Source organism: Pyricularia pennisetigena, chromosome 2, assembly GCF_004337985.1.
Source record: "Pyricularia pennisetigena strain Br36 chromosome 2, whole genome shotgun sequence".
NCBI lineage: Eukaryota > Fungi > Ascomycota > Sordariomycetes > Magnaporthales > Pyriculariaceae > Pyricularia > Pyricularia pennisetigena.
Window position 1 is genome coordinate 517125 of NC_043741.1, and position 17678 is coordinate 534802.

General features: G+C 39.8%; 1 protein-coding gene across 1 annotated transcript; it reads right to left on the reverse strand.

Moving 5' to 3' along the window:
* Positions 1-100: 100 nt before the first annotated feature.
* On the reverse strand, positions 101-6524 carry PpBr36_00114 (uncharacterized protein; the record flags this gene model as incomplete). Its single annotated transcript, XM_029887307.1, has 7 exons — positions 101-301; positions 388-694; positions 775-976; positions 1045-1205; positions 1279-2498; positions 2606-3406; positions 4881-6524. The coding sequence occupies 7 exons, from the start codon at positions 6522-6524 to the stop codon at positions 101-103; spliced, it is 4536 nt and encodes a 1511-aa protein (XP_029750913.1).
* Between the last annotated feature and the right edge of the window lie 11154 nt (positions 6525-17678).

The window sequence follows — 17678 nt, forward strand, 5'->3', positions numbered from 1 at the left end:
ACAAAAGTTCTTACTCACTCTTGGACTGAACTCGGCGCGAGTATCTCGGGGTCCTTCTTCTTCCATACGACTTGGAGGTTTTCCGCGGCTCTTTGCTCTTCTAGAGCTGTGAGGGGCCACCTCCATTCTCGGTCGGCTCCTGGTTGCTGCCCTGCTCCTGCAACGGCTGCTTTCCGGGGATAGTGTTTTGATCTTCATTGGAGAGTGAATTGTCTGCGGCCTCGCGAGACTTTGACCAACATGTGTGTGCGTCTGTGGCACGAGGGGTGAATGTCGGGGCGTCTGGATTAAGCTTGGATCCCTATGAAGGTCAACACTCGCCAGATTCACATCCCATTAGTCGTTCTGGAAGTGGTATTCGAGAGTTCCAGGATCATAAATGCCTACCTCCCTGCGATGGCCCGATGGAGTGTGGACCGCCGTATCATCGCTGCCGTCTTGACTGCTGGAGTTGCCATTGGCCTTTCCCTTCGATTTTTCGACAACGTGTCGCTGAGGGGTGGCGTGGATGCCATCGGCCGGGTCGAGGTCGACTGAAAGCCTGGGTTTGGGTTTCACAAAGAATTGCTTTGACCACAGTTCAGAATATTTGCCCCCTTTGGCAATCAGCATGTCATGGCTGCCTTGTTCGATGATCTCACCGCCAGAAACTACCATAATGACGTGGGCGTTCATTACCGTCGACAATCGATGGCTATTCAGGTATCGAGTGCGCAGTTCAGTAAGTCGTCATCACACCTCAAAAGAATATCATTGGGAAAGCCGAGGACGTACGCCACGATAAACGTTGTGCGACCGGCACAGAGTGAGCCAAACGCATCTTGAATCTTTTGCTCCGTCTCTGTATCTACCGAGCTGGTAGCTTCGTCTAGAAGCACAATCGAGGGCTGCTTCAGGATGGCTCGCGCAATCGCCAGACGCTGCAGCTCACCACCGGACACCTTGACGCCTCGTTCGCCCACTCGCGTCTCGTATCCTTTTGCGAATGTTAAATTAATTTGATGGCCAAACTCGCAAAAGGGAATCAGAAATTGTGCAGCGTACCATCGGTAAATCCCATGACCTGATCGTGAACACAGGCCGCCTTGCATGCGTCGAAGACCTCGTCGTCAGTCGCCGAGAGCCTAGCGTATCTCACGTTGTTCATTATGGTGTCGTCAAAAAGTACCGGAGACTGCGGCACGATGCCTATCTGATCCCGCAAGCTGTACATCCGCATGCGTGGTCAGCGACGTCTGGATAACTGCAGTAAAAAGACAAAACAGTACGGTGACTGACCTGCATTGGTCGACATCACGGATATCCTGTCCGTCTATCGTGATGGAACCTTCATTCACGTCGTAGAATCGGCCTAGGAGCTTAAGGATTGTTGACTTCCCAGCTCCAGTAGCCCCAACAAAGGCCACGGTCGTACCCGGTGGTGCGTCAAAGCTGACATTGTTTAGTATCTTCTTCTTGCCGTCATACGAGAATCCCACACTGTCGAACTTGACCCTGGCGCCAGATAACTCCAGCGCAGGGGCCCCGTCCTTGCTCAATACAGTAGGTTTTTTCTGCATGATCTCCAAAAGCTGTTCGGCTTGAACAAGATTTCGTGAGATGGTCTTGCCGAGTCCAGCAAAATAATTGAGCGGGGACACCAGCTGCCCCCAATACGTCAGGAGCATTACAAACTGTCCTGCTGTAGCTTGCTTTGACGCGACCTGGTGTACTGCCAAAAAAGACCCGGCCAGGAGACCAGCCAGAAGAACAAGGTACTGAAAGGCATATGCGAACAGATACCCCACGAACACCGTCTCGGACTTGGCCACTCTATCATTGATGGCTTCAGAGTAGCGGTTCTCCTCGTACGGTACCTGGTTGAAGCAGGTGACGGTCGACCAACCCTGGATTCCGGCCTGAAGAACGTAGTGCTCGTGAAACCATGCACTAACCTCGCTCTTACGTGGTTCCCTGAGCTTCGCGAGCATCCGGGTCGCAACGTGGAAAAATATGACCGCGGTAGCCACAGTAATGAGCCCCTCGTAGGGCCCAAAAGTAGTTGACAGGTAGACGAAGGCGAGGCACAAGTCGATCATCATAGGCAACGCGTGGAAGCAGATAGAGTCTAGCAGCCCAGTCAGGCTTTGTCCCGATTGAATAGCCATGCTGAGTTCCGAGATGCCCTTGGAGTCGTGGAAGTCGGCCGACAAATTGAGGACGTGCGAGTAAGCTGCCGAACTCAATGTGGTAGTTGAATAGTTCTCGATCGGAATCCAGAGCCACTGACGGGCAAGGGAGAGGCCGGCTTCAGAAGCTGTCAACCGAAGGACGGCAAAGATACCGACCTGAACCCATGGGTTCTCATCATTGGCACCACTCAGGCTGTCGGTCAGGACGCCCATCTGCCGCGGTATAAGCACGTTGAGCGCGTTGTTGGCAAACAGACACCCACCTACGAGCACTGCATGCAGCTGTAGGACTCGATTCTTGCCAGGCCAGATGTAAGGCAGGAACACCTGTGCAAAGAACCCTTAGAAATTAGCAAGCCGCGTCGAGGAGCCCGACTCTGTAGCTCGGGCATGTGCAAGGGTTGTGGGGGCCATATGTGACCAGTATATCTCACAGCGAAGCTCTTCATGTACAAGAACCAGTTCCCCTCTTGCCGAAGTCGCTTTTCCATTCTCTCCCTAGCCTCGCGTCTTCTTCGTTCGTAATGCGACTCCCCGTTGTCCTTGGACTTGGCCTTGGCCTTGATCGTAGACCTGTCTCCAATCTGCTGTGCGCCTGATTGCGCTACTTCGTTCGAATTATCTGTCTGTGTAGATCCATAGTGCCCAGAACTGCCATGAATGACAGTATTATCTGTCTTTTGCAGCAATGGCTGGCTCTCGGTGTCTTCAGGCGAGGATACTGCGTCGACCCTTGGACGACCGCTCGCATACAAGACCAAGATCGAGACTGCCAAGACTTCGCGCACCGCCACGGCTCCGAGAGCTGTGTACTCCGACCAGTACCAGTCTGATCGGCTGTCAGCAACTTGGTTGAGGGTGGCAAGCAGTGGTTCTACCAGAGCAGCTAGGACATATGGACCAATATATGTACGCCACATGGGTGCATCGGTTCCGAAAATATCAGCCACCAAGACTCCAAATGTAAGAATCGAGGAAAGGAGACCAATGACTATGTCTGGGCGTATTTGGCCGAGATATCCTCCAAGTGAGGAGAGGGTCAGGAGCACACCTAACTCCACGACAAATGTAAATACGAAGGCAACCATTAGAGTGGCGAGGGTGCCGAGATACATATGCCTGGGCCGGTCAGCCGAAGACTGCAAGGTGCAGACGGTTACGGCCGCAGAAGCTATGTAGTAGATGAAGACAGCCGCCGGGTATGCATAATGCAGGATCGTGATCAACAGTACAAGCTGCGTGGGCCCGAACGATGGGGAAATCATCCTCCTCCAACAACTGGCGAACTTGAGTGAGGTAGACTAGAGGGTTTTTGGCTGCTGTATATGGACGGACAGCTCTAGGACGGCTATGCAGACAGATAGATGAAGGTTTCAAGGTCCAAGAGAGTGTGTTTGGTGTGAATGTATGGGTCAAGGGAAGCGAGACAACAAAAGGAAGATCGGTGGGATGATCAGTGAACGGCAGGTAGCTCGAGCAGCCGGCAATGATTGATTGAAAAACAAAAGACGAATGGTCAGCTCGGATCTTTCAATTTTACGGTATCCAACATAGGAAGGCAGAGAATGTTCCAGTCTAAATGGCGGTGGGAGAAGACAAGACTGCAGGGGGAGTCTTTGTTTGCCTGTCACCATCCACCTGTAGTGTGAAGATGGGCGACACCGCAGCTGGATACAGAGTGAGCATTACCTTGGCTTCCAAAGAAAGAATGGGAAGGCACGGTGAAGCCAAATAAGGTAATAAAGGTACGGAGGTAGGTACTTGCAATTCAGATAAAGCAGGAACATTGCAAGTATCAACTATAACTGTTCCTGCTTGCTTGTCGTTCGTGCTCATGAATTTTGCCCTACAGACCATAATTTTTGCCTTGCTTGGCACCCGCCTCACTTTCGTCGGTGGTGTTCCCTTCATGCCAGCCACTGGTCATTCGGGTAGGTCGACTGAAGGCAGTGACACCGGATGCCTCCGACTGCGGCGTTTGCAGAAATTGGATCATAAGCAATGTACCTACCTGCCTACCTAGGTCCTTGAGAGGTGGCTATCCGTTTTTCGGATGAACCAATCTCTTGTAATTTCTACAACTATTTCGCAGGCATTCGGACAGCCCCTTTGCTCAGTTTGAGTATGAACCTACATATATTTCATGTGAGAAAAAAATAAGAGGAAAAGAAAAATACATAGGTCGAGGTGATGGAGCTTTCACAAGACATAGACAGACGTTGACACTGGTCGCCTTTAGTAACTCACTTTTGCGTCTTCATCTGTCACACCCGGCAAACGCCTACTTTTTGTTTGACCAACTCTGTTTTAATCCTGGTCACGAAAACTAAGCCGCAGTATACCCCTCACCCAGTGTCCAATAAGATAACGATTATCTTGCAGAAGGCGATAGATAGGTGCTTCTGTCTACATAGCTACCTAGGCAACGTAGCCAACCCCATTTGTAGAATTTGGGGCCGTTCAAGTTCCTCATGCATCTAGAACTAGACTAGTGCTAGATGTACTCAAGCCTGCAAAGTGAAAGACCAACACCGTGCAACCTTAGGTAGGGCTGGTTGCTTAAGCGACAGGTTCAAGGTTGCCCTTGGCAGGGCCTTCAACACACAACCCATCTTTGGAAAATCGGCTACCATGGACTGGGCAATCCCATGACTTCTCTACCCCGTTCCAGCATATAACGCCCTTCATGTGAGGACATAAAGCGCTGACCTTTGTGATGTTCCCATTCTCGTCCTTATACACGGCAATTGGCTTCTGCGTCGTGGAGTTCATCACGCCGCCCGATCCAGGAACAAGATCCTCGATATCTGTAATGTCCGTCTGGAGAAACCGCTTGTACTGCGAATTTATCTGCATGTCGTGTGCGATCATTGTTGTTGCTGATTTGATAATAGACATCTTGCGCTTTGGCGAGTACAAATCAGCCCAGCTGTTGCGCTGACCATCAATCTCGTCTGCGATAAGCCTGCCAGCAATCACACCATGGGTCAGACCGTTCCCCGAGTCACCCGTGACAACAAAGGTGCGCTTGCAGGCTTGGTTAAGACCGATGAACGCCATATAATCCACCGGCTCAAAGACCTGACCGCTCCACATGTAGTCAACGGCACCAGCTTGCGGAAAGCGTTCTCTGGTCCACGTCTCCAACTCGTCGAACCGACCGCCAGTGTTCTCCTGGCCGACTTTGTGGTCCATGCCACCGACAACCAGATAGTCTTCACTGTCGTCGCACGCAGTAAGCCTCACGTACTTGTATTCCTCCGCCGTATCGTAGATGAGGCAATCTTCAACAGAACCTTTAGGGACCCGAATGGCAATGCAGTACGTGCGATCATACTCCATCTCGGCGACAACACTGAGTTTTTGTAGCGGAACATTCGTGGCCTCAACTGCATAACCGCACGTCACGGTGTGCCCGTGCTGAGTTTTGACCTCAACGTGTTTGTTGCCAACCCCAAGGATTTCGATACCAGGCTCGTTGACCGACATAACCCTTGTCTGTGTGAAGCATTTGAAGTTGGGTTGCTTTAAGAGAAACCCGAGGACACCGTTGACATACTTTGTTGGGTGAAATGTTGCCTGGTTGCGCCAAACTGCCCCGTCGCGCTGGTCCGGTCTGCCAGGCTCAGATGACCAACCTTTGACCTGCAGGCCTTCGTTGAACTCGACATCAATTCCCAATTGCTGCGCCAGCTGAACCTCCTTCTTGATCTCCTCCATATCATCTGCGTGCTTTGGGTCGTTGCGCGAGTACTGAGATACGGTGTAACCAGGCACTTGGCGATACTCGCAGTCGATGCCCAGCTTTCTCGCAACCTCGCCGACGTAGTTTAGCGCCCAAGTATGGCTCTCGGCAGCTGCCTTTGCTCCTTCAGTCCCGTGTTTCTTCTGGATCTCGAGATAACCATCATCTAGGGCGTTGGACAAGTGACCGCTCGTGCGGCCCGTCTCTCCCGACAAGAGCTCGCGAGCCTCGAGCAAAGCAACATGTTTGCCGCGAGTCACGAGTTCGTAAGCGATAGATACACCAGCAATTCCGGAGCCCACAATGCAGACGTCGGCCTCGATGTCTCCAGCCAGTGCCTTAAGGTTGTGTCCAGATCTGTTGGCGTATGTGTCGTTGTGTATCCACACGGCATTGGTGGCGCCGGATGTGACCTCGAACTGTTGGTTGAATTGTTGACGAGTGTTGGCCGAGACAGACATGTTTCTTTTCTCAATTGGAACTTTTGGTCTGTAGATACGATCGGTCCTTTGTACTGTACGGGGAAAAGACGCGATGGAAGCTCCATACGTGAGAGGTAGTAGCAGGCGATACTGGAATCGAAGCGGCTGCAGCAAGGCGCGAATCATCTTTGCCTGGTGTATATGGCATCCCAAGATAGGAACCAAGTGGTGCTCCGGACCGACATCTTTAGTCGTATTCCGACTTGTGGGATTTGGTTATAGGATTGTTGATTGGCCTTGCTGACTGGAAAGTGACACAAGAGTGAAATCATAGGCTCATAATGACGCGTTGACCGCGACATGTTATAATAGCATGTGGCAGCTGTCGTGTAGTAAATGCAATTCATTTCCTTCTCTTGCCCAATCACCGTCCCAACATTTCTAAATCGTTGACGCAATGTGCTTTCGTAGTTTGTATAATTTGTCTTGGCTCTGGAGAAACAGCTCCGGACTGTACGCTTGGTTCTATAGAACTACTGGAGGGAACCATGCGGGCTAAAAGCTCTGCTCCACTAATTCCATATCCAAAGCACTTTTTTCCCCTAGTTAGCAGACGCTTTTACCTTACGCAAAGTATGTTTTTACACAGCATTTAATACTGCGCATAACAAATTGTAAATATGTTTTGAATATATATCTGGTAAACATTAATGCCTGAGGCAAATATTACGAGCTGCTATTTGAGGGCGTCGCAAAGTAGTATATATTAGTCTCAGGGCTCATCCCTGAAGCCCAGAGCTCCACAATTGATCCACTTCGCTCCACTTCGTGGCTCAATTGCGGCTTTGCAATGTACCTGTGGGTCCATCCAAAAAACGCTTTGGTTCAGGTCTGAGGACAACTTGTCGATTTTCGCCGTTCATGGCGGTATTTTTGGCCTTTTTTCAACCGAAACTCCTTTATTATTCCACAACTATGCACAATATTGAAAAAATTAAATATCGTTGAAAATAGCGTTTAATACCGCTATTAGCAGCGATTCGATTTATTTTTTTATCTATTATAATGGCCGAATTCGATACCACCTGCCTTTAATCCGTTCATGGTGGTATTGTTTTTTCGATTTTTTTTTCGATTTTCGATTTTTTTTAATATTATTTTTAATTTTTAACCAAATTTCATAATTCTTGCACGTGGAGGGTCGTATGGACTTATATATCGTTATGTTAAATTTTGGTGCATATACCAAATTATATAAGCAATTAAATAAGCGGATAGGCAGAGTATATACTTTTTTATATATAATTTACAATCGAAACTCGTTTATATTTTTACCAATTTTAACGATAATAAACCCAAAATTCCAGAAGTTCGATTACGTATATAAAAGAACGCCCGAATTCAATTTTAGGCTTAATATCGGCCTTAAAAACTGTTTTATAAAAAGAAATGCTAAATGTATATTTTATCAATTTTTTTGCTTTATTTAATTAATTTTATATCATTTTTGTTTTGCAGCCGAATTTTGTGGTTTTTGCACGTGGGGGTGGTATATATATATTTAGTATAATATCTCATCTCTGTACGTATATCTAATTATATAAGCCGTTAAATATGCGGATAGGTAAAGTATATCGAATTTTATATATATTTTACAATCGAAATGCTTTTCCATTTTTACCAATTTTAATATTAATAAAACCAAAATTGGAAGAAGTGGACTATATATATAAATAAACGTCAACGTAAAACCCGATTTACAATACCGGCCCTTTTTATTTTTTTATATAGAAAAATGCTAAATTTGTGTTTTTTTGTGTATTTTTTATTTATTTAATTAAATAAAACTTATAGAAAAAGAATTTATATAGAATTTATTAGCAAATTGATCAAAAAATATATTATGTAAAAATATTTTCATTTTACCAATATTTGCGTAAATTATTTAATTTTTTAACAAATTGTTAATTTATATAAAAATATTAATAAAACTTTTGTTTCAATCGATAATTGTATGCACTTTGCAGTATTAGGTCTACTAAGCTTTAAAAACTGTAAATTAAACTAAAATTAATATTGTCTTCCATTATTTAAAGCAAGAATTAAATATAATAGAAAACTACAAGTTTTATTTAATATTTTAATATTTTTCCAAATACTGTGGCTATAAAAACGCGGCCGGCATTCAAATAATCAATAAACTCCAATGAATTTAACGCAAAATACTATATATTTTTATAATTTTTATTTATTCTTTTATTCGAATATTTGATTGCATGCTATAGGTACACTATTTCTTTTCGCCATTATAATGCGAATATTTTGTATATACCCGCTATAAACGGCAAAATATCATAAATTATCGTTATATCAATAAAATAATAATTAGCGATATCGCAATATTAGGTATATTATTAATAATACCGTTATAAACGGCGAAATGCGACAAATTATCGTTGGTGGTACCGCCATGAACGGCGAAATGCGACAAATTATCGTTGGTGGTACCGCCATAAACGGCGAAATGCGACAAATTATCGTTGGTGGTACCGCCATAAACGGCGAAATGCGACAAAATGTCCTCAGACTAGAACGAGCGCGATCTTTTCGGCCAATGTAATTGGTCGAAAAGCCATGTGGCTGAAAGGTACATGGAGCGTTCGGTCCCCACTGCGAAGCAGGGGGGTCTAGTCTGAGCACTGAGACTAAGTATATATTAGGAAACGCTAGTCTCAGGGCTTATCCCTGAAGCCCAGAGCTCCACAATTGATCCACTTCGTTCGCTTCGCTCCACTTCGTGGTTCAATGGCGGCTTTGCAATGTACCTGTGGGTCCATCCAAAGAACGCTTTGGTTCAGGTTTGAGGATAATTTGTCGATTTTCGCCGTTTATAGCGGTATTTTTTGGCATTTTTGCGACCGACACTCCCTTATTATTCCATAACCACGCTAAATATTAAAAAAAGAAAACATCGTTGAAAATAGCGTTTAATACCGCTATTAACAACGATTTGATTTATTTTGTTATTTGTTATAACGGCCGAATTAGATATTACCCGCCCTTAATCCGTTTATGGCGGTATTGTTTTTTTCGATAATTTATAAATTTTCGATTTTTTTTAATATTATTTTTAATTTTGAGCCAAATTTTATAATGTTTGCACGTGGAAGGTCTTATACGTAAATATACCATTATATTAGGTTTTGGTGCTTACAAGCTTTTATAGAAGCAGTTTAATAAGCGGATAGGCAAAGTATACATATTTTTGTAAACGATTTACAATTGAAATTTGTTTAAATTTTTACCAATTTTAACGATATAAGAACCAAAATTTCATGGATTAAATTACGTATGTAAAAAACGTCCACGTTAGATTCAATTTATAATACTGGCTTTAAAAAGAATTTCATATGAAAAAGTCCTAAATGTATATTTTTTATCTATTTTTTGCTTTATTTAATTGATTTTATATAGTTTTTCTCTTGCAGCCAAATTTTATGGTTTTTCCAGGTGGGGGTGACATGTTTAAATATAATATAATTTTACAGTTTGGTACATATATCCAAATATATAAGCCGTTTAATAAGCGGATAGGTAAGGTGTATATAATTTTGAGTATAATCTACAATCGCAACGGTTTTGTATTTTTACCAATGTTTATAATAATAAAGCCAAAAGTCTAGGGATTGGATCAAGTATATAAACAAACCTCAGCGGCAAATTCGATCTATAACACCCGCTTATATTATTTTTTTTATATAAACGAATGCTAAAATTGTACTATTTTTTATTTGTTGCTTTATTCAATTAAATAAAACTTATAAAAACAAGGCTAAATAATATTTATATATAAATCTATAAGAGGAAGTATATATGTAGACTTTTTATCATTTCACCGATATTTGCATAAATCATATAGTTTTTTAATAAATGATTAATTAGTATAAAATTAATAATAAAATTGTTGTTTTAAACGATAACTGCATGCACTTTGTAGTTTTAGGTCCGCTCAGCTATAAGTACTGTATGTTATGGATTCGTGCCTAAGGCACGTATCACGTAATAAAATACAAGAGCGGGTCAGGGACAATATATAAAGGGAAAAACACTACCACGACCCGGACCCACACCTTTCCTTCCTTTTTCCCCCCAAGGTTAGTAATAATACCAATAAGGATATTTAACGGTCCTTTAACCGTTAATTTACCTTATAATATTTACTAACGTTTAAATTTAAATATAATAATAATTAACCCAAAACCAGGCCCGGGAAGGGAAATTTACGATTTTTACCAAAACCTGGTTGCGAATATCGCGATATTGGAAAAACGTATCGTTTAAATGCAATTACATTTTTTAAACGCAGGCGCGATCGCGTAAAAATAACGCCTTAAAAAAAAACTTTTACGGGACCCCCCATTATACGACGGCGCACCGGCTACGTTTATAATTTGGAAATAAATTATTTCGTATAAATTAATACGCGATGCGGAATTTGTCGGAAATTAGCGCGACCGATTCCAATACGTATAATTTAATTTTATTACGGTAATACAAAATATAATCCGCTTTTATTACGAAATATGGGGCACGGGAGGGGGGTATAACCATACAAATTTTATCGAATATTTGGGACGTATGTACGACGATTTTTATAAAAAAACCCAAATTTTCGCCGAATTAAAAGCATTCCGAATGCGATACGGCGAATTATTCGCATATTTTTTTGTTTAATTCGAACATTTCCTTACTGCGGTTAAAGGTTTTAAATAGTCGGACGGAATACGGGTTAATTATGTTAAAAGGTAGGTTATGTGATAAATTGTGAAGTGAATATATCTGTATAAGGTAGATATATATAAGGGGAAAAAGGTCACTTTTATAAATAAGATAAATAGAGGTAAAAACTGTATTGATGGTTGAATGAATCGAGAGATCAATGGATAGATAGATCGATAGATAGATGGATGGATCAAATGGATGATTCATAAAACTTCCTCTAATTCTAAGGCGGGAAACTCTTCCCTATTTATCTGCAAAAGTATTGCATATGGCAATCCATGTATTACAAATCCACGTATTAAGGTTTGCATTTTATTTTCCCAATTAGGATAAAATAAAACAACGCTTTAGCGTTCACCTATTTATATATGTGGCTATTTTAAACGTTTCATATTTGAAACGTTGCATGACGCAATCTTCAAAACCTTACCTGTATTTATGTCATGCGTTTTATTTTTACCAAAATAGGTTTGCCTGTGGATCGTATAATCTGCAAATGATCTGCGTTCATTTTTTTTGCCCAAATAGGTCAAAAGTATACATGCATAAATTGTGTGCAATTATATTGCATTATTTAATTAATACACGTTATACATTGCATAAAGGTTATGCAGTATTGTGCATAATAATTATACAGTGTTGTGCATATTAATTATGCATTATTGTGCATAATAGTTATACATTATTGTGCATAATTATGCATCGTATTATTTACTACGTGCTTAAACTTATGATATAAGTTTATCATTCTTTTATGCATTGCATAATATTTATGCATAGTTGTGCATAATTATGCATCGTAGTATATATTACGTATTTAATCTTATAATATAAACTTATTATTCTTTTATGCACTGCATAATAATTATGCATAATTGTGCATAATTATGTATCGTAGTATATATTACGTGCTTAAACTTATAATATAAGCTTATTATTCTCATAAATTATTTGCGTTTCTGGGTTGTTAACCGGATAAAGGAGGCGTCGGTAAAAAAAAGTATTATTTCCAATTCTTACCACGGATTTATCGTTATATACCATTATATCGCCCAGGATTTGGAAATTATTAATTTGGATAAACGTTTTAACTAAAAACGGAACGCCCTTTTTCCAAGTTCCTTATAAATAAAATTAAAAAATATAGTAATAATAGGCGTATTAGCGATAAAAATTGGCCGAAACCGTTATAACGTTGGTAAAAAACGAAAAAGGCGCCGATTGGATGGAAATAAAGGGAAAAATTGGGCTTTATAAATATCCGTTTAAAAATTCCAACGACGCCGTAAAATAGGGGCTTACCTTCATTGCGAATCCGCCTTTTGTTACGTTTAAATTTACCAATTCGCACCGGTTATACGCCCAACGTTAAACGACCCCGAGGAGGGAAAAAATTAATTTTGGGTTATGATTTTAATTTAGGGGAAAACCGACGCGACGGGCCCCAATTATTTTATAATACGCTAATAAATGTGGATCGGAAAAGGTAATTAAAAATAATATAAATTGTAATAAAAGGGCGATTACTTTTTATCCCGGTTTTAGTTAATTTAACGAAATTTATTATTATATAAATGGATTTGAAATGCGAATATTACGCGGTAATAAATAGAAATTATACCGAAAAATTAGGAATAATAAAGGTTTTTTTACCATAAATCCGCCGGTTAGGCACAGTAACGGGACGAATATAAACCGATATACGGGAAATGGGTAATTGCGACGTAGATATCGACGGTTAATCCGCGCCGATATTTTTTTATATAATCCCGGGATCAACGCAGGATTTATTCCTGGGATTTTTTTGGATAACCCACCGAAAAATGGTATTTAACCCAAGTTAAAGAAAATTAAAAATAGGGTCTGTTAAAGGGTTATTCGTGCAAAAACTGTCCCTACGTCCGAAAAACAGGAAATTTACGGTAATTATGGGTAACGTGTTTTTGGTAACGGCCCGAAAAACAAAAAAAATACGAACGAATAAATGGAATTCGCTTTTATTTTATTATAAAACATAACGCGGGTTTTAGTTTTATCGGCGGTAAATAAGGACGATTTGAAACCCCCGGCGATATTACCCGCAAAATTAAAAGGTTTCGAGGATTTATTTAACGACGGTAAAATTTCGGTTTCACCCCCGTGTAAAAGCGAATTGGACCATTATATCCGGATTTAAAAAAAATATTAACGGTAAATCCCCGCCATTATTATAGGGCCGGTTATATTATATACCGCGCGATTAATTGCTGGAATTGCGGCGATAAATAATCGATATAATGGATAAAAAATAAATCCGAATAAACGCGTCGTTAACCGCGGCCCCGGTCCTAATAATTCGGAAAATTTTTGGAAAATGGCGTTTATACGTCGATTATAGAATATTAAACGCTATTATAATATAGGACCGGTATTTTTTACTATTAATTAAAAAACCATTCCGTTTTCTATCCGGAGTAAAGTGGTTCATTAAAATAAACGTGCGCGCAATTTTCCATAAATTACGCGTGGCCGAACAAAATAAATATTTTATAATTTTTCGTATAAAATTCGGATTGGTCGAATAATTGATGTGTTTATTCGGATTAACGGGCGCCCCGGCCACGTTCCAGCAATATATTAACGGCGTTTTCGGGAATATATTGGACGATATTTTAATTTATACGTCCGGTTCCAAAACGGATTATTGGCGGAAAATTACCCATATTTTGGGAAAATTAAAAAAGGCGGGTTTAAATTTGGATTTCAATAAAAACGCGTTCGCAATTATCTCCGTTAAATACCTAGGGTTTATTATATACGTTAATATAAACGTGGAAGCCGATCCGGAAAAATTACGCGCGATGCGGGAATGGAAAACCCCGACGAAATTACGAAAACTGCGCGGTTTCTTAGGATTCGCAAATTTTTACCGGGATTTTATAAACGGGTATTCGGGTATGACGGCGCTTTTATTTCGGTTTATAAAAAGAAATACCGTTTAAATGGATATTAAAAGAGGACGTTATTTTTAAAATATTTAAATAAATATTTTTGCAAATGTCGGTATTGGCCCAATAAAGCGACGAAACGGAAACGAAAATAAAAACCGATTGTTCCGGCGCAATTATCGGGGGGGTATTAGTGCAAAAAAGGAAAAACGGGTTATAAAAGCCGGTAATATTCCATTCCGTTAAATTAACGACGGCCCAGCGCAATTATATTATTTACGATAAAAAATTGCTCGCGGTTGTCCATTATTTGCAAATATAAAAGGTAGAACTACGCAATATCCGTTTTTGTTACCATTTTTACGGACTATAAAAGGCTCGAATATTTTACGAAATTAAAAGTGGTATTGGAACGATAAATGCGGTGGGCCGAAGTCCTATCCAAATTTAATTATATTTTAAAGTACCGATTAAAAAAATACGCGATAATCCCCGACGCGTTATCGAAACGGGAGCAGGACGAAATTAACGAGGAAAGGAAAACGATAATATTACGCCCAATACCCGGTATAATTATAATCGGTATTTTTATAATATTATTATAAAATATATTGCCAGCGGTCCCGGAAGGAATATTTATTTTCCAACAACCTTATATAACAAAGTTTTGGAACGAAATAGTGGAAAAAAAACCCGGTATACGTTTATAAACGTAACGCGGTCCAATAGGATATAAAACGATTTTTACCCGAAACCGAAACGATAATATAAATAACGGATTATTTAATCAACGTTTCCGGTACGCTATTATATAAAAACCGCTTTTAATTACCCAATTGTAAGCCCTTAATTAAGGCAATTTTGCAACAAACCCACGAATCCCTAATAATTAATTATTGCGGTAAAGATAATATATTTACAATCCTGGCCAGAAATTATTATTGAGACGGGATAACCGAATATAAACGACGATTCGTACGTAATTGCGACATTTACCGCAAAATAAAATTATGAAAAAAACGTAAATAAAGGTTATTATATTTTTTACCAATACCGGATAGGTTTTGGAAACAAATTTCTGTCAATTTTATAACGGATTTCCCAGGTAACGATACGGACGCACCGCGTTATATATTAATTATAATTAATATCTTTTTTAAATATATCCAATTAAAAGCGACAAATTTAATAAAGGCCGAAATCTGCGCCGCAAAATTCGTTTTTACCTGGTGGCGGTTTAGGGATTTTTTTAACGCGATTATATCGGACCGGGGGTCGGATTAGGTAGGGGGTTTTTGGTCGGAATTATGCCGATAAATAGGAATTTTACAATTATTATCGACGTTTTACCACCTAAAAACGGACGGGGGTACGGAATTGGTTAATTAGGAAATGCAATATTATTTAGAAATTTCCTGGTATTCGATTAAATAAATTGGTCCGGATATTTTCCCGCCGTTTAATTAACGTTAAATAATAAAAATTCGTTAACCACGGGAATTAATTTTAATAAATTATTATTAAAATATAAAATAAACGCGGTCCCGGTAATATAAAAAAACGGAAAACCAGGTTTTACGCCCAAAAACCGCGCGAATTTGTTTTTATAATGTTTTAAAAACGGTATAAACGTGGCCCACGCCGTTATAATTTATATATAATAACGCCAAAAAACGCAAATAAAATACGGAAACCAGCGGACCGTTTTAAAATAGGGGATAAAATTTTTTAACCTACGAAACGTTAAAATTAACCGCCCGAATAAAAAATTTAATTTTGTGGCGAATAAATATATCATTATAACGATTTTTATTTTATTAACGGTTACGTTAAACGTCCCGAAAAAAATCCACCCCATTTTTTACGTAAAATTAATCGAAAAAACCGCGGACGACCTATTACCGTCCCAAATTCGTACCGATATTAAGCCCGGCCCGTTATTAATTTTATTAGATTTGGATAACGAAACCGCGGAAAAATGGGTAATAAAGGAAATCCTAACCGCGAAAAACGTAGTAGGAAAAAGGCGTAAACGCAAAATTTTGGTAAAATGGAAAAAATACGACGAACCCACGTGGGAAAGTTTAGTAACGGTGGAAAATATACGGGTATTGGACGAATTCGAAACAAAATGGGGGCCAGTTTAAACAAATAATGGCCCAATATCAAAACGACGTTAGCAATTAAATATTTAACCGGACCAAAAATTTATTATAATTAACTAAAAAATCGACAATTCCCCGGTAAAAAAACGGCGCGGTACACCCAAATTAAATATAAATTTAACCAAATACACAGTAAAAAAAATACGTAAAATTAAACTTTTTACCGGGGCGAAAAATAATAAAAATAAACCGACGACCATACAAACCGCGCCCATTTTTAGGGCGGCGTAACCGCATCCTACCCACCCAATTTTGAAATTAAATTAATATATATAATACGAAACGATAATTTTGCGCGGCGATAAAATATTAATAAAAACCGAATTATACGTTTTTAATTTATTATTAAAATTTCCTTTTTTTATTTCCTTTTTTTATTTTAACGTTTTCCTTTTTTATTTTATTAATTTCCGCCTCGTCCTCGGAAATCGGAAATTTTTATTGCTTAACGACTTAATTAATTTCCCGCAATAAGACGGTACGACTACATATAATATTTTCGATTAAAAAAGAATTTACGACGGGATTTTCTAAAAAACGGGTTTCTACCTATATTACGATTAAAAATATAGAAGCGCAGTAAAATAGGACCGCGGGGGCGCGAAGAACCAAATATATACCGGGTCGGGGTACGAACAAAACGGGGCGCGATTAGGTAACGCGAAAAAAGAATTTCGAAACGACGACGGGGCGTGGTAATAATAAAAACGAAAAAACGCGGGGAATGCGCGGGACGAAATTGGCATATAAAAACAGCGGGAGAAGGGGTTGAAACGGTAGTTAAAATAACGAAAATATTACTATTTCGGCGCGTTTCCTGCAGGTTTTTTCATAACGCGACGTATTGCATTTTTAAAAAATTTAAAAATTAATAACGTTATCGAAATAATTGTATATTAAAAAAGCGAAACGTGTTTCCAAATAAATAAAACCGCGTATAAAAGTTTATACCAAATAACGGTTATAATTACCGCCGTTGCGAGAAAAAATATTAAATATAATAGCAAAAACAATAGTTTTGGTAAAAATCGTTTCGGCCCCGGAATTAACCATTTTATTTTATACGTTTTAATAAACGCGGATTTAATTGGTATACGCGGTGAAAAGATTTCGAAACAGCACGGTATTTTTACCAGGGAGTTTTTTATTATCCACAATAATGTTTTCGATTGAAGGTTAGACGATATAACGATTATTGTAAATCGTGGTTTTTAATTTTCGTAAACGGCGGCGAAAAATAAAATTAAAAGCGTAAACGGTTTCGTTATAATAATAATACGATTTTTTGGTGTCGTAATATCATTAATAACTAATACCGTCGGGGGCAGGGCCATATTCCCAAACCCCATTTATTTTGAACGTTTTTACGCAAAAAACGCAAAAAATAAACACATTTTCCGGAACGGTATATTTATCGTTATTTAAATTATTTTAAAATTTTGCGGTTTCGACAACGCGACCGAAAC